The 27,626-nt window shown below is 40.6% G+C and overlaps 1 protein-coding gene across 1 annotated transcript; it reads left to right on the forward strand.

The window, feature by feature from the left end:
• The first annotated feature begins 1,659 nt into the window (after positions 1 to 1,659).
• Positions 1,660 to 22,288, forward strand: LOC146394421 (uncharacterized). The gene is made up of 13 exons (XM_085009122.1): positions 1,660 to 1,780; positions 2,099 to 2,261; positions 2,608 to 2,855; positions 3,524 to 3,660; positions 5,012 to 14,186; positions 14,722 to 14,890; positions 15,859 to 16,118; positions 16,282 to 16,415; positions 16,531 to 16,831; positions 18,388 to 18,523; positions 18,891 to 19,138; positions 21,237 to 21,370; positions 21,892 to 22,288. The coding sequence occupies exons 1-13, from the start codon at positions 1,723 to 1,725 to the stop codon at positions 22,156 to 22,158; spliced, it is 11,430 nt and encodes a 3,809-aa protein (XP_084865248.1). The 5' UTR covers positions 1,660 to 1,722; the 3' UTR covers positions 22,159 to 22,288.
• Positions 22,289 to 27,626: the final 5,338 nt, after the last annotated feature.

Below are 27,626 nucleotides of genomic sequence, written 5' to 3' on the forward strand. Positions count from 1 at the left end.
TTGTGGCACTTGCCATTGTTCAATGGATTTCAACTTATGCTTCCATATCTTTACGAGCTTTGAGACTTACAAGACAGTAACCAATCTTGTGGACAAATCCTAGGCCATAAAATGGCAAATAATTTCAATTTTTATTCTTCCCTCTTGTAGGAGGAAATGGGAATGTGTTGGTTGCTTATTTCCTACTGCGTGGGTCTCACTATGGGAGGCAGGATGACAAGAGCAAACAAAATGCTATGAGGTTTCTCACGATTTTGAGTGTGGCTCTTTCTGATTGTTCATTTTATTGGTTGTTGCAGATCTTGAGTGGTTTTTCACACTCGACAAAGGTATTTTAAGCAACCTATTATTACATAATTGGTTTTGCAATAAGGTATGATATCCTGGAGCTTTTGAGCTGTTCATCTAATTAATATCAACTTGAGTACTTTTTTCAGTTACCTTTTAGAATAATTAAAAAATCCTGTATAAAAATCCAGGACCACTGCTGAAAGAAGAGGAGTTGCTGTGAATTTCTCACAGGGTTATATTGTGTAAATATCTTCCTCATCACCCTTATGTTGCTCTCCCCTCTCCCGTGTTACTTTCTTTTAACCAGGTTTCCTTAAATACTTTGGATAACGCATGCTTTATTAATAAACAAATTACCCAAAGAGTAGGAGCAGCATTCCTTCACTTTTTTTTTTGCTTTACTTTCACTCACCCTTCATATTTTAATTCGAGCATTAGTTTAATACCAGTAGTCTTTCCCTTACTATTATAGCACTGCACTCCTCTCATTTAGAGTATTAATACATTAATGGGTGCATAGGATTTTGCCTCTCTCTTTTCTCTCTTGTTGCTATTTTGAATGAACTGTTCAGAGAAGGCATCTTTCAGTTGAGAAGGCATTTTTCAGTCATCTTGAGGATAGATATGGAGTATTATAATTCTTAAGTGGTTGATATAATGAGTTCAAATTTCTGATAAAATAATGAAGCTGACATAGCTATTTAATGATTTATATCATGCATATATAATTTTATTTTTACATACTCTTCCTCTAAATTGAACACTTCATTAGAGTAAAAGCTTCTTTCCTCAAATTTCTGTGTTTAATATGTCACCCACTCTACATTAGTGTTTCAGCAAAAAATTATTAAAGTGTGCTTCTTGCCCCAGACTGCCATCGCAGAAAAGCAAATTTAGTCTTGAGATAATTTTCTACATATTTATAACATAGTAAATTTATTACATGAGAATGATGAGTATATGTGGTCGGGTGAATAAATATACAAATAAAATATGCTATCATTTATATATTGATCCATATATTATTTTAAGCTATAACCAATTAGCATTTCATTAACCTCTTTCTATGTCAGGTCATATAACTCTATAAATTCTTTAAATTAGCAAGTAGTATGTTATAGGTGAATAAAGTCACATGGCATCCCAAGTAGACCATAATAATTTTTACAAGGTATGGAACTAGAATGTTGCTTGTACCACTCCAGAATGAAAGTAAACATTTTTCTAGATAAAGTTTTAATTTTAAAATAATAAACTTGATTTAAAACCTTATGTGTAATATTTCTGCCTGCTTAATCATGACAGAAGGAAGGCAGCTATTTCACAAGTAGTTATTATGATGTCATACATTCTATACTCTGTAATCTCAGTCTCAACCTTGAAAGCTACCCACTAGAACCCTATCTTGTGTTAACAAGCACTTGAGCCAAGATGAGAGCTCCACTTTGCTTCTACCAATTTTTGGGATTGATTATTCACTGCTGTGGTGGTAAGATATAGAATGTTGGAATTTTTCTTCTCTTGTTCATATTAGGACTTGGGAAAATGCTTTTGTTCTCTTTTAATCATTTAAAAAATATTCTGTTTTCCCCTTTGTTAATTATCTTATAACCTACTTCATGTTCATGGTTCTTTGTCACTTAATCTTCCATTTCTTCCACCTTGATCCATTCTCTTTTTTCCTCTGTATTCTATTTTCCATCTTCATCATACAAAAAAGTAGAATAACAAATCTCATTAATCATTCAACAATATGTTGTTTTTCATGTTATGTTTACCTCTTCCCCTCCTTATCTGACCCTTTTAGTACCCAATTCTCAAAAGCAGTGGTTAACCTCATTGACCCCAACGATTGCCCCATTGGCAGCGTCCAACAACATCCCATGGCTAGTGTCCATGGATGAAAACTGCCAGGGCATTATTCTGAGTCGGTGGTGGATCCTCTCCACAGCCAGCTGTCTGACAAAACTGTAAGTAGAGCTAGAGCCATTAGAAAGGGATCATAATTATATATACTTTTTATATTTGCTTCATTATAGTTAACCACTATTGGATTTGGATTTTGATGCAATAAAGGACTTTTTTCTTATTTAGAAAATATATTAAATTGAAGCTTAAGGTTCTACATCTCAAATTTTATTCAATGTGTTATGTATAACAGTTTATAGAAATATAAGGTTGAAATTGTCATATTACATTGCTAAGTGAGTGAAAATACCTTACACTGACAGACACTGCAACTTACCTGTAAGTTTAATGAAATGTTTTTCTCACTCTAATTGTATTATTTTATCCTTTATTTTTCTACTGCCTTAGGAAAAATTTAAACTCTGACATTTCAGGAGTCACTGACCAAAAAGGTATCTTACATGGCCATAAAATATGCCTGCAACCCAGTTTTGATCCACAAGGTGGCACAGATCCAGTCAAAGGAGCCATAGGTGTGGTTCTCTTGCAATACCCTATCAGGAGGGAAGAAATACCACTTTCTCACACTTACAGTATCTTCTGGAAGAGTTGTTATAACTGCCAATACAGACACTGCAGTGTATACCAATATCAGAGTAAGCCACAAAAGTTATATTCTGCTGTATCATAAATGTAGCTCAGAAGTTGATATCAAAAACAAAGTGAATGAATAGGAAAATACAATGGAAAGTTTAGGAGTACCCACTGTTACTTAGCAGGTTAAGGACCCGACATTTTCTCTGAGGATATGGGTTTGATCCCTGGCCTCACTAAATGGGTTAAGTATTGTGACAAGCTGCAGCATATAGATCACAGATGCAATCCAGAGATGGTGTTGCTGTGGCTGTTGTGTAGGCTGATAGTAATGGCCCTGATGCAGCACCTAGCCCAAGAACTTCCATATGCTGCAGGTACAGCCCTAATAATTTTTTTAAAGTAAGGTAGAAAACTTTTAAATAATTAAATCCATATTACTTCCCTTTACAAGGGTAAAAACTGAGTCCTTAAGGAAGTAATGTAACAATATGAATTACAATCATTCTGTGTTCTATTACTCCATTTAGGAAGTATTTGGGAAGAGCTAAAAAGTCTGAGAGTGTATAAATGAAGTGTATAAGATATGAGATGAAAGGGAAAACAGAGTATCTCAAGAATTTTGTAAAATTAAAAAACTGAAAGTTATGTAAAAATCTTAGGATGCTATGCTATAAAATGCTTGAGACTTAATAATTTGTATCTCACAATCCTCCTGTATCTCTTCAAGACCACAATAACTTTGGGAGCACTGTCAAGACATTGTCGGTTAAGCTTCTAGACATCTCATTTTGCCACCATCAACATATCCACATGAGTAAAAGCAACAATTTATGCATCTGGAGTCAGCCACAAGAAGACTGCTGGGTACTTACTGTATAAGGGCAGTTAGCTTTGGGGGGGATATAAAAATGTATGTAAAAATTTTCTAAAATATAAAGTTTCATTTATGCAAGATGAATAAATTCTAAAGATATGCCTAAAACATAGTTATACAGATTAACACTCTTATATAGTACACTTAAAAATTTAAGTTAGATATGTTAAATAACAAAAAGATAAATAAAAAAGAAATGTTATTTTATTTCTATATGCAATTCAAATATGTAATGTTTATGAGGATATAACAATAAATCATTATAAATATATCATGATCATGTGAAATGTACAAAGACATTTATTTTTTAAATCACAAAGCAGGAATATTTTAATTAAGAAAATTTGAGCAGCGGAGAACTTACTAAAAATATCTCAACTAACAGGAAGAACAGGAGGCTATGATTCTTGGGATGAAGTAAAATGAACCAATGAAAAACGTTAAGATCAGGGACTGGAGTTCCCGTCGTGGCGCAGTGGTTAACGAATCTGACTAGGAACGATGAGGTTGCAGGTTCGATCCCAGGCCTCACTCAGTGGGTTAAGAATCCAGCGTTGCCATGAGCTGTGGTGTAGGTCGCAGACGCCACTCGGATCCCACATTGCTGTGGCTCTGGCGTAGGCCGGTGGCTACAGCTCTGATTCAACCCCTAGCCTGGGAACCTCCATATGCCGTGGAAGCGGCCCTAGAAACGGCAAAAAATTAAAAAAAAACAAAAACAAAAAAATGAGTATCAGGGACTAACAAAATAAAGCCTTTGGCTTTTACTCTGAGTATCATTTGGCCTGCTGAGGTAAGAACAAATATGGGGTAAGGGTGAGTAAGAAGGCAGCAGAAATGATAGCTTGAACCAGGCTAATAAAAGCAGTTGAGGTACTCCAACTAGAAACACTCATCTTAGATGATAATAAGTAATATCCAAATAAAGATGTGGAATTTGTAGTTCAATTTTTATAATTTAGAATTTTGTCTAAATTCTCCAAATCATTTGATTTTCCTCTTTTAATCAGTTATAGTTGTTCATGCCTAAATCATTTTCTGGAGCTCCTTGAAGTAGGCACCATGTAATATTTATTACTATTTACCATGACATATGGAATTTATATGTGGTAGAAAATATATATAAATCATATATTTAAATGTATTTACATAATATTAAGCATATGCATACAGTATAATTATATCTTATTAATTTCTAAAATATATAATATTTAATATAATATATGACACATTTTAATATGTTCATACCATGTATATCTAATTACCATGTGTGTGCACGCGTGCGCGTGTGTGTGTGTGTGTGTGTGTGTGTGTGTTTATTATTTTTGTTTCCTTATTCAGGTACAGGAGGGAAGTCCTGTTATCTGTCTGTTTGGCAACCACTGGAAACTGGTAGGCCTGGTCAGTGAGTTATCAATGGCCTGTTATAACCCTATTCTTGTCATCAAGACAGCCCCCTACTTATCCTGGATGAGATGGCTTATCAAGGCATCCCAAAAGCCACTGGACCCTATTTTACCTCTTCTCTGCAGTATTTCTCCTGGAGTAGAAGTTGATATACGAGACAGGCTTAGCCTGAACAGGGGCTCTGCCATTTTAACCTCCCATGGATCCTCCACACAGTCATGGAGGAGAAAAATAGGCAGTTTTCCATTGAACAGACAGCGTCGGAATCCTCTTCCGGTATTTTTTGGTTCAAATAATAATGACTCTTTTCCTGGCGGTACACAGTTATATCTTCAAAGCAGTCACCTCTCCTCAGCTAGCAAATTCACAAAGGCACAATCCTGGGCCTCTCCTATTGCCAAATCATGGGATCATTCTCATACAGCTGAGCTCTGGAGTATCCCTATAGTTGGTACTTCTGATCATTTGGTTCTTTCTGGACCTCATAACCTTCCAACACCTTATATTACTATCCCCTGGGACCTTCCTCGCAGAAATGCAATGCAGCATAAATATAAAACTATGACAGATTCAGTAAGATCCTGGATTAAACCTTTAGGTGGTATATTCGTGCCTCATACACTACCATTACGTAACGCTGGTGGATTACAAGTTCCGTCTGCAAATGACGTAGATGGATCCAAAGGTCTTTCTGATATTGATAATGTTCAAGCTCAAATTCAATCTAGTAAAATTCCTTTCCATGGTCAACTTCTAGCTGGACCCTGGCTAGACATTACACCTGATAATAGGCTCTGGACACATTATGCAGCTGATAAAACAGGAATAATGATGATGAGTCAATCTGGTAAGGAAACTGTTAGAACCAAAATATATCATGTACCTAATAGATTTAATACAATCGTTAAACCAATAACTTATAATCTGCATCCATGGTTCCCTTTAATTGCTAACAAAATCAGATTCTGGACTCATTCTATACCAAATGAAGAGGGTTACCAGTATCCTACAGTAACCCATACCTTAGAAACATGGTTTCACCCTATCCTAAATATACCTGGATCACAAGTGCCTATAGAAAAGACAGATGACTACAGAGTTCTCCCTGAATATAAATCACCTCAGTTTTGGATTTCTTCAACACTTAATATGCACTTTACTTGGCTTCCATCTATAGAAGATAGTATTATGGCTTGGGCCCAGAATAAGGGCAGTATTACCACATCCTTAAGTCAAATGGGTAGAATGAATTCACTGACTAAACATGAGGGTATTATAATTAAACCTAAGATGCGGACTGAAGATATAATATGGCTCTTTACTCATACTATTAATAATGAAATTGATCCTTTACTTCACTCTAAAGTTGATGCAGTCAGACTATGGATTCAGCCTGAGGCTAATGTAATACAGACATGGACCCAGCCAGAAACACAATCAGGAAGATCTTTGACTCATTCAAAAGCTGATAAAATCAGACCATGGTTACAGACTGAAAGAAGCAGACCCTGGATTCATCCCAAATTCCAAATACTCAGATCCAGAACTCAAACTGAAGAAGGTAAAGACAAACACTGGACCCAGCTAGAAGCAGATGCAGTCAGTTCCTGGACCCACACCGAAATTGAAACCATCAGTCCCTGGAACCAACCAGAAGCTGGTACGGGCATATCTTGGTTGTTCTGGACTAAATCTGATCAGACAAAACGGAGTTTGCATGCAAACTTTAAAACACTTCACCCATGGATTCAGCCTGAACCATGGACTCACTCTAAAGTTAGGACAATAACATCCTGGGAAAGTCCTGAAGCTGATGCTGTCAGATTATGGTTACAGACACAAACTGATACAATCAGAACTTGGAGCCAACCTGAATCTCAAACAATCATTTCTTTGTCTAATCCTGAAGCTGACAGTGTTGGACCTTGGTTAAATATTCAAATGGATACTCTCAAACCTTCGACTGAAACAGAATTTGAAACATTCCATACGTGGATCCAACCTGAAGTTGATCCAGCCAGACCTTGGACTCTGTCTGGGGTTGACAATGTCAAACACTGGTTTCAGACTCAAACAGAGACATTAACACTGTGGAAAGACCCAAGAACCAAAATATCCCACCACTGGATACAGTCTAGAAAGGAAAAAGCCAGACCCCGGAACCAACCTGTGGTTGATAAGGTAGGAACCTGGAAGCAACATGATGCTACAGTCAGGCCCTGGGATGTGCTTGAAGGTAATAAATATAGATTCTGGACTCAGTCTGAAGCTGACTCAATAAGACCACGGTTTAAGTCAGATATTGGTATAAAGAACTCTGTGTCACAAAATGAAGCTGGTCGGCCCATGCATTGGGCCCAGGATGAATCTCTGGAAATAAATACCTGGACACAGTATGAAACTGAAATAGGAATACTGTCAACACAAGATGAAACTCTAGCAGTAAATCACTGGACAGAGAAGTTAGCTGATACCGTTACAACACAGGCAAAAACTGAATATCCAGGACTAAAGCCCTTGACACATCTTGGGTATGATATAGCCACACCCTGGACTCAGGCTGAATCTCTAGTGGCAAACCTCTGGACACAGCCTGTAACTGATACATTCACACAGTTGACTCAGGATGAACTCTCAGAAATAAGTTCCTGGACAAAAACTGTAGTTGACATAGTTAAAACATGGACCCAGTCTAAATCTCCAGAAGTAAATCCCTGGATGCAGTCCGATTATACAGGTACACTGTGGACACAGACTGAGTACCTATCAGTAAACTCTTGGACACAGCCTATAGCTGATATAATTACACAATGGACCCCAGGTGAGTTTTCAGAAATAATTCCCTGGACAAAAGCTGCAGTTGATACAATCACACCAAGAACTCAGGCTGAGTTAGAGGCAGTAAATCCCTGGACACAGTCTGAAACTGACATAGTCACAGAATGGAGTCAGGCTGAATTTCCAGCAGTACACCCCTGGACAGGTAATGCAGCTGGAACAGTCACACAATGGACCCAACCTGAATCTCTATCAGCCAATTCATGGTCACAGCCTGAAGTTGATATAAGCACAGAGTTTACTCAAGCTGAGTCTCCAACACTGTTACATTTCTGGACAAAGACTGAAATTGATACAGTCATAACACAGATCCCAACAGAAACTTTAGCAGTAAATTCCTGGAAACAATCTGAAACTGACAGTATCTCAACAAGGACCAATAAAGTAAATTCAGAAATAAATCCATGGGTACAATATGAAACTGATACAGTCACAGTGTGGACCCAGGAAGAAACTCCAGGAGTAAATACTTGGATGCAATCTGCAGTTGACCCAGTTCCACCATTGACTCAGGTTGGTTCTTCCCCTATAAATCCCTGGACAGAGGCTGAAACTGATACAGTCACACCATGGACTCAGATTGAATCTTTACTAAATCCGTGGACAGAGTCTATAACTTCTACCGTCACATCATGGACCCAGGCTCAATCTCTAGCAATAAATCCATGGACACAATCTTCAGCTTACACTGACACATTTTGGATGCAGGGTGATTCTTTAACAATAAATCCCTGGACAGAGTCTGCATCTGAAAGTGTTATACAGTGGATCCTAACTGAAATTCCAGCAGAAAATCATTGGATACAGAATGTATCTGATATAGTCACATCATTTACACAGGCTGAATTTCCTGCAGTAGAGTCCTGGACAGATCCTCTAGCTGATGTAGTCACACTGTGGATTCAACCTGAATCTCCAGTAGTAAATCCCTGGACAGAGGCTATAGCTTCCACAGTTACACAACTGGCTAAGGGTAATTATCCAGCAATAAAGCCTGAGACACAGGCAGTGTATGATATTGCCACACTTTTGAACCAAGATGAATCACCTATAGTAAATCCCTGGACACAGTCTGAAACTGACACAATCACACAGTGGACTGAGGCTGAATCCGCAAAAGCAAATTCTCTAATGCAACCTGTAGTTGACACAATCACACCATGGACTCAGTCTGAAACTTCAGCAGTTAATCTCTGGACTGAGGCTGTTGTGGGTACAGTAATACCCTTGAACAAGGATGACTCTCCTTCATTAATTCTCTGGACAATCCTTGCAACAGATACTGTCACACTCTGGACCCAGGAAAATTCTGAGATTAAAAACCTCTTGACACAGGCCATAGTTGATACAGTTATATTTTGGACTCAGAGTGTTTCTCTAGCAATAAATCCCTGGTCACCTTTTGAAACTGACAGAGTCACACAATTGACCCAGGCTGAATCTGCTGCAGTCAATCCCTGGACACAGTCTGAAATTAATCCAATAACAGCATGGACCCATGATAGATATCCACCACGAAATCCCTGGATACAATCTGAGGCTAACATATTTACATCATGGATCCAGGATGAATCTCCTGCAATAAGTCTCTGGACACAGTCTGAAAATGACACAATCACACCATCGACAGAGAGTGAATCTCCAGCACTAAATCTCTTAAAAATAGCTCTATCTGAGACAGTCATACCATGGACTCAGTCTGAAACTCCTGCAGTATATTCTTTAACGTTAGCTATAGTTGGTTCAATCACACCATGGATCCAGGCTGAATCTCCTGCAGTGAATCCCTGGAGAAAGTCTGAATATGACACAATGACACTTTTGACACAGAGTGTAACTCCAGCAGTAAGTCCCTTAACAGTGGGTGTAGCTGGTACAGTGATAGTGTGGAACAGGGACAAAATTACATCACTAAAGCCTTTGCCACAGTCTTTGACAGAAACAGTTAGACAGAGGATACAAAATGAGTCTCCCCCTGTATATTCCTCTATACAACCTATATCTGATACGGTTACACTGTTTTCTCAAGCTGTTACTCCAGAAGTAAATACCTGGTCAATCACACCATGGATCCAGGCTGAATCTCTAAAAGAAAATGCCTGGATAGGGGCTAGTTCTGAAACATTCATCCCAAGGACCATGGGATTTTCCCCAGTATTTAAACCCTGGATAGAGACTATATCTAATACAGTCACATCAGGAACAAAACATGATTTTTCAGAAGTAAAACCTGGGATACTACCTGAGGCAGGTACAGTCGAACTGTGGACTCAAAGTGTGGAGTCTGAATCTTCAGCAGGAATTCCCTGGACAGAGGATGTAGCTTTCATAGTTACACAGTGGACCCAGGCTGAATCTCCAGCAGTAAATTTCTGGACACAACCTATAGGTTATACAGCCACAAAACAGACACAGATTAAATCTCCATTATTAAACGTGTGGACTCAGGCTGAATCTCCAGCAGTAAATCCCTGGACACAGTCCAAATCACTATCAGTAAATATTTTGACAGAACCTGAGTCTTTAGCCCTACATCCATCAATACAGCCTGAGGCTAGTATAATGAAATGGTGGACTCACACTAAATATCCAGTAGTAAATCTTTGGATAGATCCTGTAGCTTCCACAGTCATATCCTGGATTAAGGCTGAATATCCTGCAGTAAATCCACTGACACAAACTATATCTAATGCAGTCACACTCTGGACCCCTATGGAATCTCTAGCATTAAATCCCTGGACAAAGTCTGTGGTGCATATAATCACCCAGTGGGCTCTGGATGAATCTGCAGGAACACATCCTAGGACACAGCCATTAGCTTCCACAACTGTATCTAGGACTCAACCTGAAACTCTCAGAGAAAAATCTTGGCTGCAGTCTGATTTTGAAAAATTCTCACCTTCAACCCAGGTTCAATTTGTATTGGTAAAACCCTGGACACAGTCTGAAAATGATACACTCATGCCATGGACCCAGGTTCAACCTTCTGCAGTAAATGTCTGGACAAAGGCTACAGCTTTCACAGTCATACCATGGACTCAAGATGAATTTTTTGCAGAAAAGTCCTGGACAGAGACTGTGGTTTCCATAGTCACACTGTGGATTAAGGCTACATCTCCAGAAGTAAATACCTGGACAGAGGTTTCTCTTTCCACAGTCACACCAGGGTCTCAAACTGGATCTCCAGAGGTAAAACCCTGGGCAGAGGCTCTAACTTCCACAGTTATACCCACACTACTGCCTCAGGATGAAATTTCTGCAACAAAATCCTGGACAAAGAATGTGGGTGCCAGAGTCACACTATGGACTCAGCCTGAATCTCCATCTGTCCATCCCTGGGCACAGACTGTAGCTTCCACAGTCACACCCACACCATGGACTCAGGATGAATTTTCTGTAACAAAATTCTGGACAGAGACTTTTTTTTCCACAGTTCCACAGTGGACTCAGGCTCAATCTCCCTTAAATCCTTTGACAGAGACTATAGATGCCATAGTCACACCATGGATTCAGGCTGAATCTCCAGGAGTAAATCATTTGACAGAGGCTGTTTCTTCCATAGTCACACCTACACCATGGACTCAGGCTAAAGATTCAGCAATAAAACCCTGGACACAGACTGTCACACCATGGATTCACACTCAATCTCCAGAAGTAAATCCCTGGACACAGACTGCAGCTTCCACAGCTGCATTGTGGACTCATATTGAATCTCTAGCATTAAGTTATTCCGCACAGAGTATTACTGATACAGTTATATTTTGGACCATGCTTCAAACTGAATCTAAGAAACCCTGGAGTCTTTCCAAACCTAGTTTATTCACTATTTCACTGAATACTCAAAGTGATCTTACTGGATCACTGATTCATAATGAAAATCAAGCATATCTTCTGTTGACACATTCTGAAATTTATAATGTCAAGACACTGAACTTGCCTAAATCTGAAACACTCATATCATGGACAGTGCCCTTTCCTCAAGCAGTCAGTCTCTGGCCCCAATCTGAAGTTGATATTACCAGAACTTGGTTTAAAATACCAGAAAGAAAAACATCCTGGGCCCAGTCAGAATCTCTGACAATGAGTACCATGACACAGATAGGAGATGCTGGAATGAGGATGATAGCACAGCATGAACCTGCTGAAGTCACATCATGGATTCAGACTGAAAGTGGTATATTCCACCCTTGGGAGAAGTCTGAAGGAGATATAGTGAGATTCTGGACCCCTTCTGAAACTAAGCCTGTAAAACCATGGATGCAAACTGGAACTGCTTTAGTCACTCCACTGACCCAGCCTGAAATGCAAGCATTAAAATACATGAGCATGCCTGACATTAATTCTATCAGACCTTGGTTCAAGACTCAAACTGAGCCTATAAGAGAAGGCACTCAACCTGAATCTCAAATAGTTTCTACTAGGATCCAACCAGAACCACAAATCATCCATCCATGGTTCCAGCCTGAAAGTAATGCAGTCAGATTCTGGACTCAGCCTAAAGGTAATTTAGCCCAATCCTGGTTTCAAGCTAAAGCCAATATAGTAAGATTCCAGACTCAGTATGAAATTGATACAGGAAAACCATGGACCCAGCCTGAATCTCAGTCAGTCACATTTTTGTCCTTAACGCAAAATGATGCAATTAGTCCCACATCCCACTTTGAATCTCAGAAGACGTGTTCCTGGACCCAAAATGAATTTGGTATAATCAGTCTTTGGACTCAGTCTGAAACTAGTTCAGTCATATTTGGAACCAAGCTTGAAACTATTACAGGCCAACCCTGGCTTCATCTTGAATCTGCTACATGCAGACCATGGACCCTGCATGAAACCTTAACCCAGCCTGAAGCTGCTACAGTAAGACACTGGCTCCATACCCAAATGGACTTAAAAGAACCTTGGAATCAGCCTGAAGATGATGCAGTTATACACTGGACCCAGCTTGAAACAGAAACAATTTATGTTTGGACCCAGACTGAAAGAGAAGTAGTAAAACCTCCAACTTTATCTGAAGTCAATTTAGTCACATCTTGGTTACAGACTCAAAGTGATATAATTAGACCTTGGATTAAACCTGAGTTTCAGTCAGTCATTCCTTCGATCCACACTGGAGTTGATATACTTCACTTCTGGTCTCAGCAAAGAGCTGCTACAAATCAACCCAGAACATACCCCAAAACCCAGGTAGTCAGACCATGGATCAAGCTGGAGGCTGATACAATCAAATCTTGGTTCCACATTCAAAGGAATAAAGTCAGACCATGGATGCCTACAAAATCTCAAATATTGAGCCTCTGGAGGCAGCATGAAGTTGATATAGTCCATCCATGGATCCAGCCAGAAACCCTGGCAGACAGACCCTGGTCCCACTCTGAAACTGAGATTGCATTCTTGGAAAGTTATAAACCTGACCAAGTTAGAACATGGATCCAGCCTGAAATAGAAATAAGGCCTGGCATCCATTATAAAGCTGATAAAATGACATCATTTACTTCTCCTGAAGTAGAGCAAAATGAAACAACCCAATTAACCAGTCACTTTGGCTCTTGGTATAAACATAAACCTTTTATACCAACAGAAAGTATTCCTTCCCCGGATGAGTATTTTACAGCTTTGTCAACTGAGATAACTACACAAGAAATCCAAGATCAAATCAATTCTGTCCAACCCACTGAGCTCACAGATATTCTCTTTTTCACCCTTTCAAGCATGTGGTTTCCTGAAGGAGTTGGTTATCTAAAATTTGGCAGTAAATTACAAATTACCAAAACAAAAGGAAGCCCTGAGTTCCCATCTACTTCTCAGAGCCCCCTTTCTCCATCCCTTTCCTTTCCTGTTCCATGTTTTTCACCATCCCTGTGTTCCTTGTCCCTTTCCTGTTCGGTGTTTTCTTCTTGCGCATTCCCTAGACCCTGTATTTTCCCTTCTTGCTCAAGTCTTTCCTCTGTGGTATTCTCTCCTATTCTCCTTCCCTTAGCTGCTTCTGATAGTTTTCTCCAGAAACTATATTACTCAAAAGTTACTGAAGAAACCATTCTTTCTCATACTTCTCCATCCCTGAATATTGCTTCAGCCATACTTTTAACAAAGCAGCCTTCCCTGATGTCTGGATCTCAATCTGGAACCAAGTCTAATCAACCTGAACAAGATCCTCTCAAGTATTCTGAACTCAATATTTCCTTGGCTGAATGTCACCTGGGTGTGGTCTGGAAAGAGAATCTCCAAGCTTTCTGGCTATTCAAAACAGCTGTTATTTCCCATGAAACCACAGGTGAGTTCAGTCCAGTCATCTATTTGTGTTAATATCTTTGGGACCATGTTTTGCTGGAACCTAAAATATGAGTTTCTGAGTAGAGCAGAGGTCATATTCTGAAAATTTTTGCAGGACCAAAATTAAAATTATCGTCTGGATGAGACCAGGGAGAATAAATAATATAATCTTGAGATATCTACTTAATTGGGAAAATAACATCTTATTTTTGCCAAGAATGGTTTAAGGGCTAAGTTTTATATAGACATACAGAACACAGTAGTGTAAGAACATTTTATACTACTTTTTAGTGCTTAAGAATAGTTTATTATTCCACTTGAGAAATAAATAGAGATATTATAGATTATTCTCAGAGTACGCAAACAATTTGTTAACACTGATTTTTATGGGTGAAAAACGTGTACTTCTAAGTATTTTCCCAAAGTTGAAGATTTAGGAGCATTTTACTGAAATCTAATAAAATAGGTAATTAACATATTCAGGGAAAGGAAGGTGGTAACACTAACTACACTTTCCCATATATGGCTTCCTTCAGAGTGTGGATTACGCCCTGGCCTCGTCCCACATTGTCCCAACTGCTGGGAAGCAGAAGTGGGTGAATTCCCTTGGATGGTTTCTGTGCAACTGTCTTTCTCTCATTTCTGTGCTGGCTCCATACTGAATGAACAGTGGATCCTTACTACCGCTAGATGCGCAAATTTCATGTAAGTCTGAGTAAGTCATTGCAAGGTTAAAGTATCATATTATAAATTATGAAGACTTTGAGTTTGTTAATGATATCCTCCTTTGAAGAAGGCGTATATTTTTCCTTAGCTAGAGAAACACAAGCTGGTACATTTAGTTGCAATAATCACATCTGATATATTTCCTTAGCTTAAAAGAAGTATATCCTCTGTTACCACATCTTCATGTACCTCAAAATTAGTGCATTAACTATTCTTTTCAGGGAAAATTCCAGTTTCCCAGTCAAAGTATTTGTAAACTATAAATGATGTCTTCATTTTAAATGTTTACCAATAAAGGGGTGGAAATATTTGAAGTTATTATAATTATTATCTATGTGAAATTACAGTCTTTCATTTTATAAATTCCAAGTATTTTCAGTCTTTTTAAAATTATAATTGATTTACAGGGTTGTGAAATTTCTGCTGTACAGCATAGCATACATTATATACAATCTTTTTTTCATATTATCTTCCATCATGGTTTGTCAAAAAGACTGTATATAGTCACAGTAGGACCCCATTGCTCTTCCATTCTAAGTGTCATAGGTTGCATCAGTGGGTTAAGGATCCGTAATTGCTGTGAGCTGTTGTATAGGTCACAGATGCAGCTCAGATCCTCATTGCTCTGGCTCTGGCGTAGGCCAGCAGCTACAGCTCCAATTAGACCCCTAACCTAGGAACCTCCACATGCCCTGGGTATGGTCCTGGAAAAGACAAAAAAAGAATTTTAAGTAAAGATTTAGATTGCATCATAATATTTACCTTCTCATTCTTGAGGATGTGCACACATTTTGTGCTGAATAAGACATTACATGTTGACAATAAGTAGAGAAAGAATAGGAGTAGACTTTAGTGCTTATCTACATCTCATCTGATTAAGGTGACCTCTGAAAAATTTTCACTTCAAAATATATCATAATAAACTTCTTGATAATTTTTCTCCTCAGAAAAAACTCAGAAGCACTGGCCCTTGTCCAGGTGGGGCTTATTGATCTTCAAGACACTGCCCAAGCTCAAACAGTAGGCATTCATCGTGCCATGCCCTACCTAGGTCCTAAGGGCCCTTTGGGACCTGGGCTGATCTTCCTTAAGCAGCCATTACATTTTCAACCTCTGGTGCTTCCTATCTGCCTGGAAGAGAGTCTGGAGCAAGAGAAAAACATACAACTGTATGACTGCTGGCTACCTAGTTGGTCTCTCATGAGAGGTAAGTAATGCAGAAGTCACTGAGATTGAATGAGAAACACACATTTGGAAAGAAATCAGTATTTTCAGCTGTAACAGTAGATTTGTTATATTTCTCTTCAGCTATATTCTTCTTTTAATCTAGGCTAAAACTTAAAAAAAATTCTCTCTATGTTTCCCACTAGGAAGTCCTGGAATTCTGCAAAAAAGACACCTAAGCATCCTGCAAGTCAGCACGTGTGCTCAATTTTGGCCCAATTTGAGTGAATTTACTTTCTGTGTAGAAGCCAAGAAAGCTATGGGGGAAGCTGGCTGTAAGGTGATAAGGGGGTACAAAGGATAGGGAGAGAGAGAGAAATATCCTACAACATCAGAAGTTACTTCCTAATCTCCTTTAATATAGCCATGATTATCATGCTCCTTGTTCCTTGCAGGGTGACCTGGGGGCACCTTTGGTGTGCCATCTACAACAAAAGGACACATGGGTGCAGGTGGGAATATTGAGTCATTTTGATGAACATTGCACAAAGCCCTACGTCTTCAGCCAAGTGAGCCCTTTCCTTTTCTGGCTCCAGGGAGTTACACGACCAAGCCATGCTCCCTGGTCCAAGCAAGGGCCCATGACTACTTCTGCTTCCATCTCACTTTCAGTATCTACCTCTACGAATGCTTCAGCTTTTACCTCCACTCCTGCTTCTGTCCAGCCTCACTTCATCTCACTGCCACAGCCTCAGAGTAAGACCCAAGTAAATGGTACTGAGGGAGGTATGAGAAGGAAAGAAAGAGAGGAGGATAATGAAACTAAAAACTAGAAAAGGAGGGGGGATATTTTTCCTGATATATGCATGTGTTTTGATACTAAACAAGTAATAGGAATCATCTACCTCATAGCATACAAATGTGTTTAATCCTTGTTTAATAATTTCAGTTTCTTAATAATATACATGATATAAGTATTATATTCATTTAATTGATTACTCTCAGATACTGAGAAGTAGAATGGATTGATCATGTTTTTAGGAACAAAGAGGAATGGAACTAGCACAGAGACTCAGATTTTTTTTATTATTTCAGTACTACTACACAGTGCCTCACAGATGTAATTGCAGAATTTTAAGTTAAATATACATTTTTGTTAATAGGTAATTTGAAATGATTTCTGTCAGTTTACTGTGTACAAAAATAGGTTATAATGTGATGATTTTATATCTCTTTCCATGATTATTGTGAAACTAATTACACTCATCAACAGCTATTTCACATTAGTCCTCTTCCCTTACAAATATATTTCTGATTGAATCATATTCCCATATATTAACTTAAAAGCTATCTACCATGTTTCTTATGTTAATTTTAAAACACAAGGGAGTTAACATTACTTCTTTGCTCAAATCCTCCAGTCTTTTGCACTCAGAGAACTCAAAAGACTGTACTTCATTGAAGACTCAAGTTTCTGTCTTGGGCTGTACTCCCTTACTCCTTTTATAGACAGCTTATCTGTACCAGTTTTATATATGCATATACATAAGCATAAAAACACACATATGTATACACACATGAACTTTTATTGCTTCATCTCACACTTTGTGGAACTCTTAAATTTGTTTCAAGAAATCTAAACTTTTTACAGAACTTCAAACCTGAATGTCTAATTTAGTGTGTCTATTTGATATATCGCTATTTTTTTTTTTTACGGTTATACCTGTGGCACATGGAAGTTCCCAGGCTAGGGGTTAAACCAGAACTGTAGCTACCAGCCTACACCACACCCACAGCCATGCCAAATATGAATCACATCTGAGACCTATATTGCCCAGGGATCAACCCACATCCTCACAGACAATAGGTCAGGTTCATTACCACTGAGCCACAACAGGAACTCGTAAAAATTTAAATTTAGTAATCTCACCTTTCCATTCTATTTAAACAAAAATTTTTATTTATTTCTCTAACAACCTCACATTATTTTTATTTCCTACTATATTATTGTCTTATCATAACTATCTAATCTATCAGTCATATACAGATGACAATAGGACAGAGTTGTAATAGTTTCCAGTATTTTGAGCAAAGGGAATTTAAACTAGATCATGAAGAAATTGTGTGCTTGGAAAAACATTAATAAGGGGAGAATTCTTTTCCTGTAGATACCTTGGACATAAAATGCAGAATTTTTGCTTGCAAGTCAGTTTTAATGAGACATGCTTAGCAGAGTCAGAGAGCTGAAAAACTTTTATGCATGAATTACATAAATACTTCTACTAAGTTTACTATTATTATTTTTTCCTCAGCTCTGGCAGATCGGGTTTCTCTAAGATATGCCATGCCTTGGCAGGCCATGATTATCAGCTGTGGCAGTCAAATTTGCAGTGGTTCCATTGTTAGCAGCTCCTGGGTACTCACTGCTGCTCACTGTGTCAGGAACATGTAAGTTGGCATCTTGTATCTTGCATCATAATCCAACATGTCCAAATTACATTGCTGAAGTGTTATTTAGATAAATTCACTTCATAATATGCCTGAACCATCTCTATTACGGCCATAGCATCTTTGCTTCAGGCTAAGCAAGACATTTGCTTCTGTGTTTGGCTGACTGGCAGCTTTCTTAGTTAATTCTTCTGTAATCTCATTGTAAACTCTGACTGTATTCATAGGTTTGAGTCTCCTTGAGGTTAAGTAGAAAATTTGTGCATCACAGATAAGGAAATAACATTGGAAAGACTAACATAGTAGCATTTAAAGACTCAAATTTCCTAGTAATTCTACTGTAATTATTCTCTAACTACACACATAGGAATCCTGAAGACACTGCTGTAATACTGGGCCTGAGACACCCAGGGGCACCTCTGAGAGTTGTCAAGGTATCCACCATTTTACTGCATGAGAGATTCCGGTTGGTAAGTGGAGCAGCAAGAAATGACCTAGCATTGCTGCTGCTTCAAGAGGTACAGACTCCCATTCAGCTTTTAGCACCCTTAGGCCATCTAAAGAACTTGAATAGCTCAGAATGCTGGCTCTCAGGACCACGGATTCTAAAGCCAGGTTAGTAGTTATTTTACTTGTTGTTTGGTTTGTATCTATCACCATACAGTTAAAACCATTTACTCCTTTTGCCCTTCTAATGCCCTCCATCTGGTAAACCACTACTTTGTCTTCTGAACCTATGTTTATTTTTACTTGCTTTGATTTGCTCAGCACTAATTACAGGAGAAATGCAAATTCAAACCAAAATGAGATATCCCCTCACACAAGTCAAAGTGGCTATTATTAAAAAGAAAGCAAGAGTTTCCACTGTTGTGAGGCAAGTTAATGATCCAACATTTTCTCTGCAGCAGCACAGTTTCCTTCCCTGACCTGGGAACTTCTAAATGCCATGGATGTGGCCAAAAAAAAAAATAATGAATGAGTAAACTAATTAATTATCTTAATTTAAAGGTGAACTTTAAAAAATATAAATAAAATATACTGATGAGGATGTGGAATAAAAGGAACTTTCTCTTCCTTTATACACTGTGGGAATGTTAAATTGGTATAGCCAGTGTGGATATTTCTTAAAAATCTAAAAATATAACTACAATATGATCCACCCACTTTGGGTATTTATTAGAAGGTCTGTGTTTTTCATGTTAAAATTCACATGTGAATTATCATCACAGTTGTCTGTCTTACTGATCTTAAAACTTTTATCCAAATCTTAAATTTGTTTTTGTTTCATAAAATGATGATTTTAATGATGAATCCATAGAGGATTGTTTGTTTGGGTGTGCTTTTTTATCAACTTATACTTGACTCACAATCTTGGGCCGATTTCTGCTATATAACAAAGTGACCCAGTCATACATATATATGCATTCCTTTTCTCATAGTATTTTCCATCATGGTCTATTCCAAGATATTGGACATAGTTTCCTGTGCTATACAGCATGATCTCATTGTTTATCCATTCTCAATATTATAGTATGCATCTACTAACTCCAAATTCCCAGTTCATCCCACTTCCTTCTCCCACCCTCTTGGCAACCATGGGTCTGTACTCTGTGTATGTCTGTTTCTATTCTGTTGATAGGGTCATATATAAGTGATATTATAATATTTTTTTCTTTTTCTGACTCACTTCCCTTAGTAAGAGAATCTCTGGTTGCATCCAGATTGCTCCAAAAGGCATTAGTTTATTCTCTTTTTATGGCTGAGTAGTATTTCATTGTAATCATGTACCACATCTTTTTTTTTAATGGCCTCACTCACAGCACATGTAAGTTCCATATGCATTCAACCCAGGCCAGGGACTGAATGCAAACCACAGCTGTTACCTATGCCACAATTGTGGCAACACTAGCTCCTTTAACCTACTACACCAGGCAGGGGATTGAACCCATGTCTCTGCAACAATTTGAAGAGTTGCAGTACATTCTTAATCCACTGCGTCATGGCAGGAAATCCTATAAAACTTCTTCTTTATCCATTCATCTGTCTGTGGACATTTAAATTTTTCATATACATGTCTATTGTAAATAGTGTCTGGATATAAGAACATGAGTGGAACTGCCAGTGAAATCAGTAGAGTTTTAAAGATGAAAAGAATACAAGGGAGATTGTTAATCATAGTCAACTTTTTTTTTCTTTTTAGGGCCACACCTGTGGCATATGGTAGTTCCTAAGCTAGGGGTCAAATCAGAGCTTCAGCTGCTGGCCTACACCACAGCCACAGCAATGCAGGATCCAAGCCTCTTCTGTTAGTTGCACCACAGGTCATGGCAATGCAGGATCCTTAACCCCCTGAGCGAGGCCAGGGATGGAACCCATGAATTCATGGATACTAATCTGGTTCAGTAACCACTGAGCCACAACAGGATCTCCTCATTTATTCTTACTTAAGAATATGAAGCTGGACTGGAGTTGAGATTTCTGATTTTACAAGTGAAACTGGACTTCTTATTTATAGGAATAGTGACATTTGAAAATGAAGGCAAGGATTGGAATGGAAAAATTGGTGGAGTACAGTGCTAATGATGATGAAGATAAAACACCGTAGCATAAAAATTGAGTTTAAAGTGATAATAGATATCAAGATCATATGGCAATAGATGATGTGTCAATATAAGCTATGTAATTGGGCTTTTATTTTCCAACTTTTTTCCAGGAGAGACAGATGAAAATCCAGAAATACTGCAGATGCAGGTGATAGGAGCTTCAAGCTGTGCCCACCTCTATCCAGACATAGGCAGTTCTATTGTGTGCTTCATTACACAGGACAAAGACTCCAATACAAATGTGGTGAGCAGCTCTGTTTTTTTCTTTCTAATTCTATTTGATAAAAATTATAATTTTCTCAATAGAAAATGTAGAGCAACCCATCCATAATGATAAATATAAGAAAGTGAGTTATTGCTCTGGGGGAAGAAAACAAAATATCTTTAATTACAGAAAAATTGTTGTATAAATAATGCTACTAGTCTCTGATTTATATGACATTGGTAATTCTCTAACCACACTGAACAGCTTTCTTTCTGCTCTCCAAAAAACTTAGGCATTTCATACAACTCAATTTCTTCTAATTATGGAGTCCTTACTCAGGGTTCACCATACATGATATGTTTTTTATTTTCCCTTTATAAAACCTTTTTATTGTCTCAATAATTTTACTTTTAATGTCACTTATGAGAAGAATCTAATTAGGAATACTAATGATATGCTTATTTACCTATTTGAAGTATATTTCATTCACTTACCACTTCAAAATTATGTAAGAATTTGACTTGGTGACTTGAATGTAAATTATACCTTTGATTTCACAGGAACCGGTGAGCCCAGGCAGTGCTGTTATGTGCCGACCAATGTCTGGGAATGGAAGCTGGAGACAGATAGGGCTCACCAGTCTGAAAGCTCTAGCTACCATTGTGAGACCCCACTTCTCCTGGATATTATCCACTTCTGCAAAAGCAGGGCATCCCCTAAACCAAGCACTCATGCCTTGGGTAGAAAAGGCCAAATCCTCTAGTCTCTTAAAAAAGCCAACCATATTACCATCAGTAATAATTATTGCAATACAAAGCCTTTTGTAAGTTAATAGCTATAGAGGGAGGAGATAATCTGTTCACACTGTACTGGAAAGTATATTAACAATGTCATAACAAGACTGATACATTTAGATAGAACTCAGTAATTCTGAAATAAAGAAATACTCTATCTAAATGACTAATTTCTTTTAAAACACTTAAAAAACAAATTATTTAGGTGTTTTCAAATTGAAGATCACTAAATCTATATAGTTCACAGAAAAGAACTTACAAATAAAGTAATCTAAGAAATAATTAAACATTAATATAAATAATTTTAAATACTAATATTATTTAAAGAAATATTCAATGAATGAAACATTAAAAAACATTTATGAACTAAGGCTATCAAAAACATATATTTCATTTATACAAGAGGTTAAAATAGGAGCTCCACTATGATACAACTTCTTAGATACTGCTTCTTAGAAGTACTGGAACAGAGGTTCAATCCAGTCCAACACAGAAAAGCAAGGATCTTCTTGAGACAAGGTTATTGATTAGATCAAACTGAAATTCAAATCTGATAACGAACGTGAAATTCCATATTGCCAAAGAGAGCAAAAATGAAACAAAAAAAAGTAAAAATATATAAGGCTGAAGGAACTATTATGAAAACTTCATAATTTTATTAAAGAAATGCATATTAGGAGTAGGATGTTTTGCAGAATGCAGTAGCAAAATTGAAATTGTAAAATTAGAAAACAAACGATACCTGGAATCTCTTCTTTGCTGTGCAATGGCAAAGTCAGCCCCTGCTGACTGAAGGCACCGGCGGTAGAGGATGTCTGCACGACACAGGAAGCACATTATCCAGGCAAAGGGGATTATAGTGGTGCGGTGTGCCACAGCGCTTGCGCACAGCCTTTAACAGCCAGGCAGGCCTCTGATGGAACTTGGAGTTAGGCAACTCAAATCCGCTATCTCTGATCACGACCAATCAGAGACAAGGCAGTGGGCGTCACCCACCTGTGCCCCGCCCCTCGGCCTATGGGCGAACTGGACTGGCCTAGCAGGCTCCCAGACAGTGGCCACCACGTTCCCTGCCCAGCGGAGGACTCGGGCCTTGGGCCAACCAGCAGGTGCCCGCCTGCCCCCCTTTGGCCCGTCTCTCCCTCTCCAGTGCAACCTGAAATTGCCTCCAGGACATCAGGATCCCGGTTCCGTTGGCCCCTTCCACCTCAGGGAGCCCTCCCACTAGGCCTGAGGAAATGCCCAGCGCTGCAGTGATCCTGCATAGCCTTCCTGGAGGTCCAGGTCTTGGGCAGCAGGACGCTCCCTGGCGTGCCAGGGCAGTGTGCATCCGGCCTTTGCTAGGGTGGCACTCCCAAGCCACTCGAGGGCCGGGCAAACCTTCAGGGTCCAGCACAGAGCCCTGTCCTTGGATCTCTCACTTGGCCTGTGTGGTTTCCTAGGTGTGCGGGCTCTCTCTGGCCTCCTGACCGTCTGCACGTGCCTGTCCCTCTCGTCGCTCACAGCCAACCTGACCGAATGCACCCCAGCCAGGATGGCCAAGGCGTCTCCTCCCGGGTGGCCGGCCCCCACTTCGGGCTTGCCCTTTGTGTGCCCACGCCTTTGCATGAGTGCCTTTCTGAGGCTGCTCCCCAAGGCGTGCCTGGCTGGGAGGAAGCAGAGGTGATGTAGGCCCCTGCCAGGAACCGAGGGGTACCATAGGAGACTCAGCCTTGGCCGCACCTTCCGGAGACACCTGGAGGCAGCCCGGTCTTTGCTGCATGATGACCGCCCGGAAAACAGCAAGCCCAGACAGCGCGGTGCTAGGGACAGAGCCCGGTCCAGGGCCGTCGAGCCCCCAGTGCCTAGCCCGAGCCAGAGAGCAGGGATCCAGTGCCTTCCCAGGGGTGGCTGCCCTTAGCTAGAGGGAGCCTACACCTTCCACCCCTCCCTGGGCTGCCTAAGCCATCGCCATCCATCCGGCTGACCAACACAGAGCTGTCCCGATTTCGAGGGCTCTGTCATCAGCTGGCAGCGTGTGAGGGGCCGGCAGTCGGTGAGGCAGCGGGGACCAGCCAGTATGCCAAAGATGCCAGGCCAGGCCAGGCCAGGCTTTTCCCAAGAGGCTCCTCCCATGGGGGAAAAGGTTAGAGTGCCCTTGAGAAGGAGGAAAAGGTTGTTGAAGATTTGGGACTCGAGAGAAGGAGCCGCGGGGGCGGGGGGGGGGGGGTGTGGTGTGGCTGTGGAGGGGACTCTAGGGGTCTCGGTCTGTGTTTGGAACACGACCCGTTGGGCGCCTCGGGTCCTCCGCCTGGACCCTGTGCTCTGCAGCGGCGCCCGACCAGACTCTAATTTCTGCCTGTGGGTGGAGGGGGGCGGGACCATGAGTGCCCTTAGACCCTGCTCCCTGGCTGAGGCTGGGATCGTGCGGCTGATTGCTCTGGCCTCCCTGTTTCCGCTGGTCCAGGGGTTAGGTCCCTTCCTGAGAGATGTCGAATGTGTCCAGGGTCTATCCGTCCAACGCGCCTTGCCCCAGGAGGGCCTGCCTCATGCAGGTGAACCCACTCGGGTCACGTCAGGGAACACCCCCATACGCCCACAACCACACCCACCCCTGCACACAATGAGTCTCACAACTGCCTTTTTCTCGCACTCCCGTGGACCCCTTCATGGCCTGCTTGCTGGGCCCGTACCTACCCGAAAGATGCCCGTGCTCCCTTCCCACCTGCTCGGGCACAGGGGCTTTAAGGAAACCCCTCCCCACATGGGTCCCATGCCGCCCATCAGGCCAGTGTGTGCCTGACGTCCCAGAGGGAGGGCGCTGCGGGAGACCCTGGACCCAGGACGCACCAGGCCATGCAGGCACCTGCAGGCCAGGACCCCTCCCAGGCCCCTCTCCCTGCCGGAGGATCGAGTCTCCAATTAGGCAGTCTGCCTCGCTTGGCCTCCTCCTCCTCCCAGGCCTGCCCTCACCAGAATGCCAAGGCAGGCCGCACCCGGGTCCATGCTCCACTTCCACAGGCCCACCTCCCTCCCGCAGACAGGGACATCCATCACCAGTGGGTGCCCAAGCCCTGCAAGACCATCTCAACTCATGAATACCGCAGGAACCCCCAGACAAACACACACCAAGGCAGGACCACTTGGCACAGGCTTTATGTCTCGGCCTCGTGCCAGGAATGTGCCAGGCACTCGCTGGAACTCTCACTGGCCTCATGGCTCTCCAGGCTCTAAGCACTCCTCTGGGGCACCCCGAGACACCTCAGGCCTCCTCTTCTTCCACTTGGCCCACTTCATTCTCCATCACCTTCATCTCCTGGTCTTGGTTGCCTGGAATACACACAAGCACACAGGACACATACGTACAAACACACACGAGCAGAGGCATTCACAGTCATACACACAGGCATACAAACACACACAGACACACTGATGCCACCCTGGTCCCCACCCCCTGACCTGCCTTCACACTTGTTCCTGCCTGAACGTTTCTTGGTGACCTGTACCTTTCCGGTTGTCTACGCCCACATTTTAAGGGCCAGATTCCTGAGTTATTCCTATTAATGCAGGGGTCTGTGTGTGCTGGGTACATTCCCAACACTTATCCTTTGTCTTGAGTAGTTCTGGTGCTACCCTAGATGTATTTTCCTACATAGAGATTTTTTGATACCTACATGTCTTTGAATATCCACTTAAATATTGCTTTCCTTGAGAGATATCTGCAGTGAAACAGTGACAGAGAGATTTGATCTTATTCCGTGTTATAACATGAGGTACTCTACCTGACACCTTACCTCCCTTAGGCAGAAAGAATGCTTGCAAGGCAATCTCACTGAAAAAGGAAAATCTGAAAAAATGTTGATTATAGAATTTATTTGGTGTTTCAAAGAGATTAATATACTACACTATGGTTATTGATTCCTTTTTCTTATTTAAAATTTTTTAAATTGTTATTTCTCCAATACAATTTTTTTTCTACTGCACTGCATGGTGACCCAGTTACAGATACACGTATACATTCTTTGTTCTCCCACTACATGCTCCACCATAAGTGACTAGACATAGTTCCCAGTGCTACATTGCAGGGTCTCATTGCTAATGCATTCCAAAAGCAATAGTTTACATCTATAAAGTGCCAAGCTCCCAATGCACCCTGCCTGCTCCCACTCCCCCTTGACAACCACAAGTCTATTCTCTAAGTCCATGATTTTCTTTTCTGTGGAAAGATTCATTTGTGCCATATGTTAGATTCCAGGTGTACGTGATATCATAAGGTGTTTGTCTTTCTCTTTCTGACTGACTTCACTCAGGATGAGAGTCTCTAGCCCCATCCATGTTGCTGCAAATGGCATTATGTTGTTCTTTTTATGGCTGAGTAGTGTGCCATTGTGTATATATACCACATCTTCCTAATCCAATTGTCTAATGATGGACATTTGGGTTGTTGCCATGTCTTGGCTATTGTGAATAGAGCTACAGTGAACATGCAGATGCATGTGTCTTTTTTAAGGAAAGTTTTGTCTGGATATATGCCCAAGAGTGGGGTGGCTGGGTGATATGGTAGTTGTATGTATAGTTTTCTAAGGTACCTCCATACTCTTCTCCGTAGTGGTTATACCAGCTTACATTCCCACCAACAGTGCAGGAGGGTTCCCTTTTCTCCACACCCGCTCCAGCATTTGTTATTTTTGGACTTTTTATTTTTATTTTTTGTCTTTTCTAGGGCTACACGCCTGGCATATGCAGGTTCCCAGGCTACAGGTCTAATCAGAGCTGTAGCCAACGGCCTACGTCAGAGCCACAGCAATGTGGGATCTGAGGCACATATGTGGCCAAAACCACAGCTGGCAGCAATGCTGGATCTTTAACCCACTGAGTGAGGCCAGGGATTGAACCAGCAACCTCATGGTTCCTAGTTGGATTCATTAACCACAGAGCCATGGCAGGAAGTCCTAGCAGACTTATTAACGATGGCCATTCTCTCTGATGTGAGCTGGAATCTCATGGTAGGTTTTTTTTTGTTTGTTTGTTTGTTTGTCTTTTTGCATTTCCTTGAGCTGCTCCTGCGACATATGGAGGTTCCCAGGCTAGGGGTCTAATTGGAGCTGTAGCCAACAGCCTATGCCAGAGCCACAGCAACGTGGGATCCAAGCCATGTCTGCAACCCACACCACAGCTCACAGCAATGCCAGAGCCTTAAGGCACTGAGCAAGGCCAGGTATCGAACCCACAACCTCATGGTTCGTAGTCAGATTTATTAACCACTGTACCACGATGGGCACTCCTCTCATGGTGGTTTTGATTTGCATTTAGCTAATAATCAGGGATGTTGAGCATTTTTCACGTGCTTTTAGGCCATCTGTATATCTTCCAGACTGTAGGAGAAATGTCTATTCAGGTCTTTTGCCCATTTTTCCATTGGGCTGTTGGCATTTTTGCTGTTGAGTTGTGCAAATTGTTTGCATATTTTAGAGATTAGGCCCTTGTCAGCTGCATCATTGGAAACTATTTTTTCCAATTCT

This window comes from Sus scrofa, chromosome Y, assembly GCF_054392235.1.
Source record: "Sus scrofa isolate SSC_HxYL_T2T_F1_AM1 chromosome Y, Sscrofa_HxYL_maternal_Yorkshire_Landrace_v2.0, whole genome shotgun sequence".
In the NCBI taxonomy this organism is placed as follows: domain Eukaryota; kingdom Metazoa; phylum Chordata; class Mammalia; order Artiodactyla; family Suidae; genus Sus; species Sus scrofa.

Bases quoted from the DNA above. Each gene is read 5' to 3' on its own strand.
- LOC146394421 (XM_085009122.1), top strand. From the start codon at position 1,723: ATGAGAGCTCCACTTTGCTTCTACCAATTTTTGGGATTGATTATTCAC. The intron at 16,416-16,530 runs GTGATAAGGGGG...TGTTCCTTGCAG, and splicing joins TGGGGGAAGCTGGCTGTAAG to GGTGACCTGGGGGCACCTTT. The intron at 18,524-18,890 runs GTAAGTTGGCAT...CTACACACATAG, and splicing joins GCTCACTGTGTCAGGAACAT to GAATCCTGAAGACACTGCTG.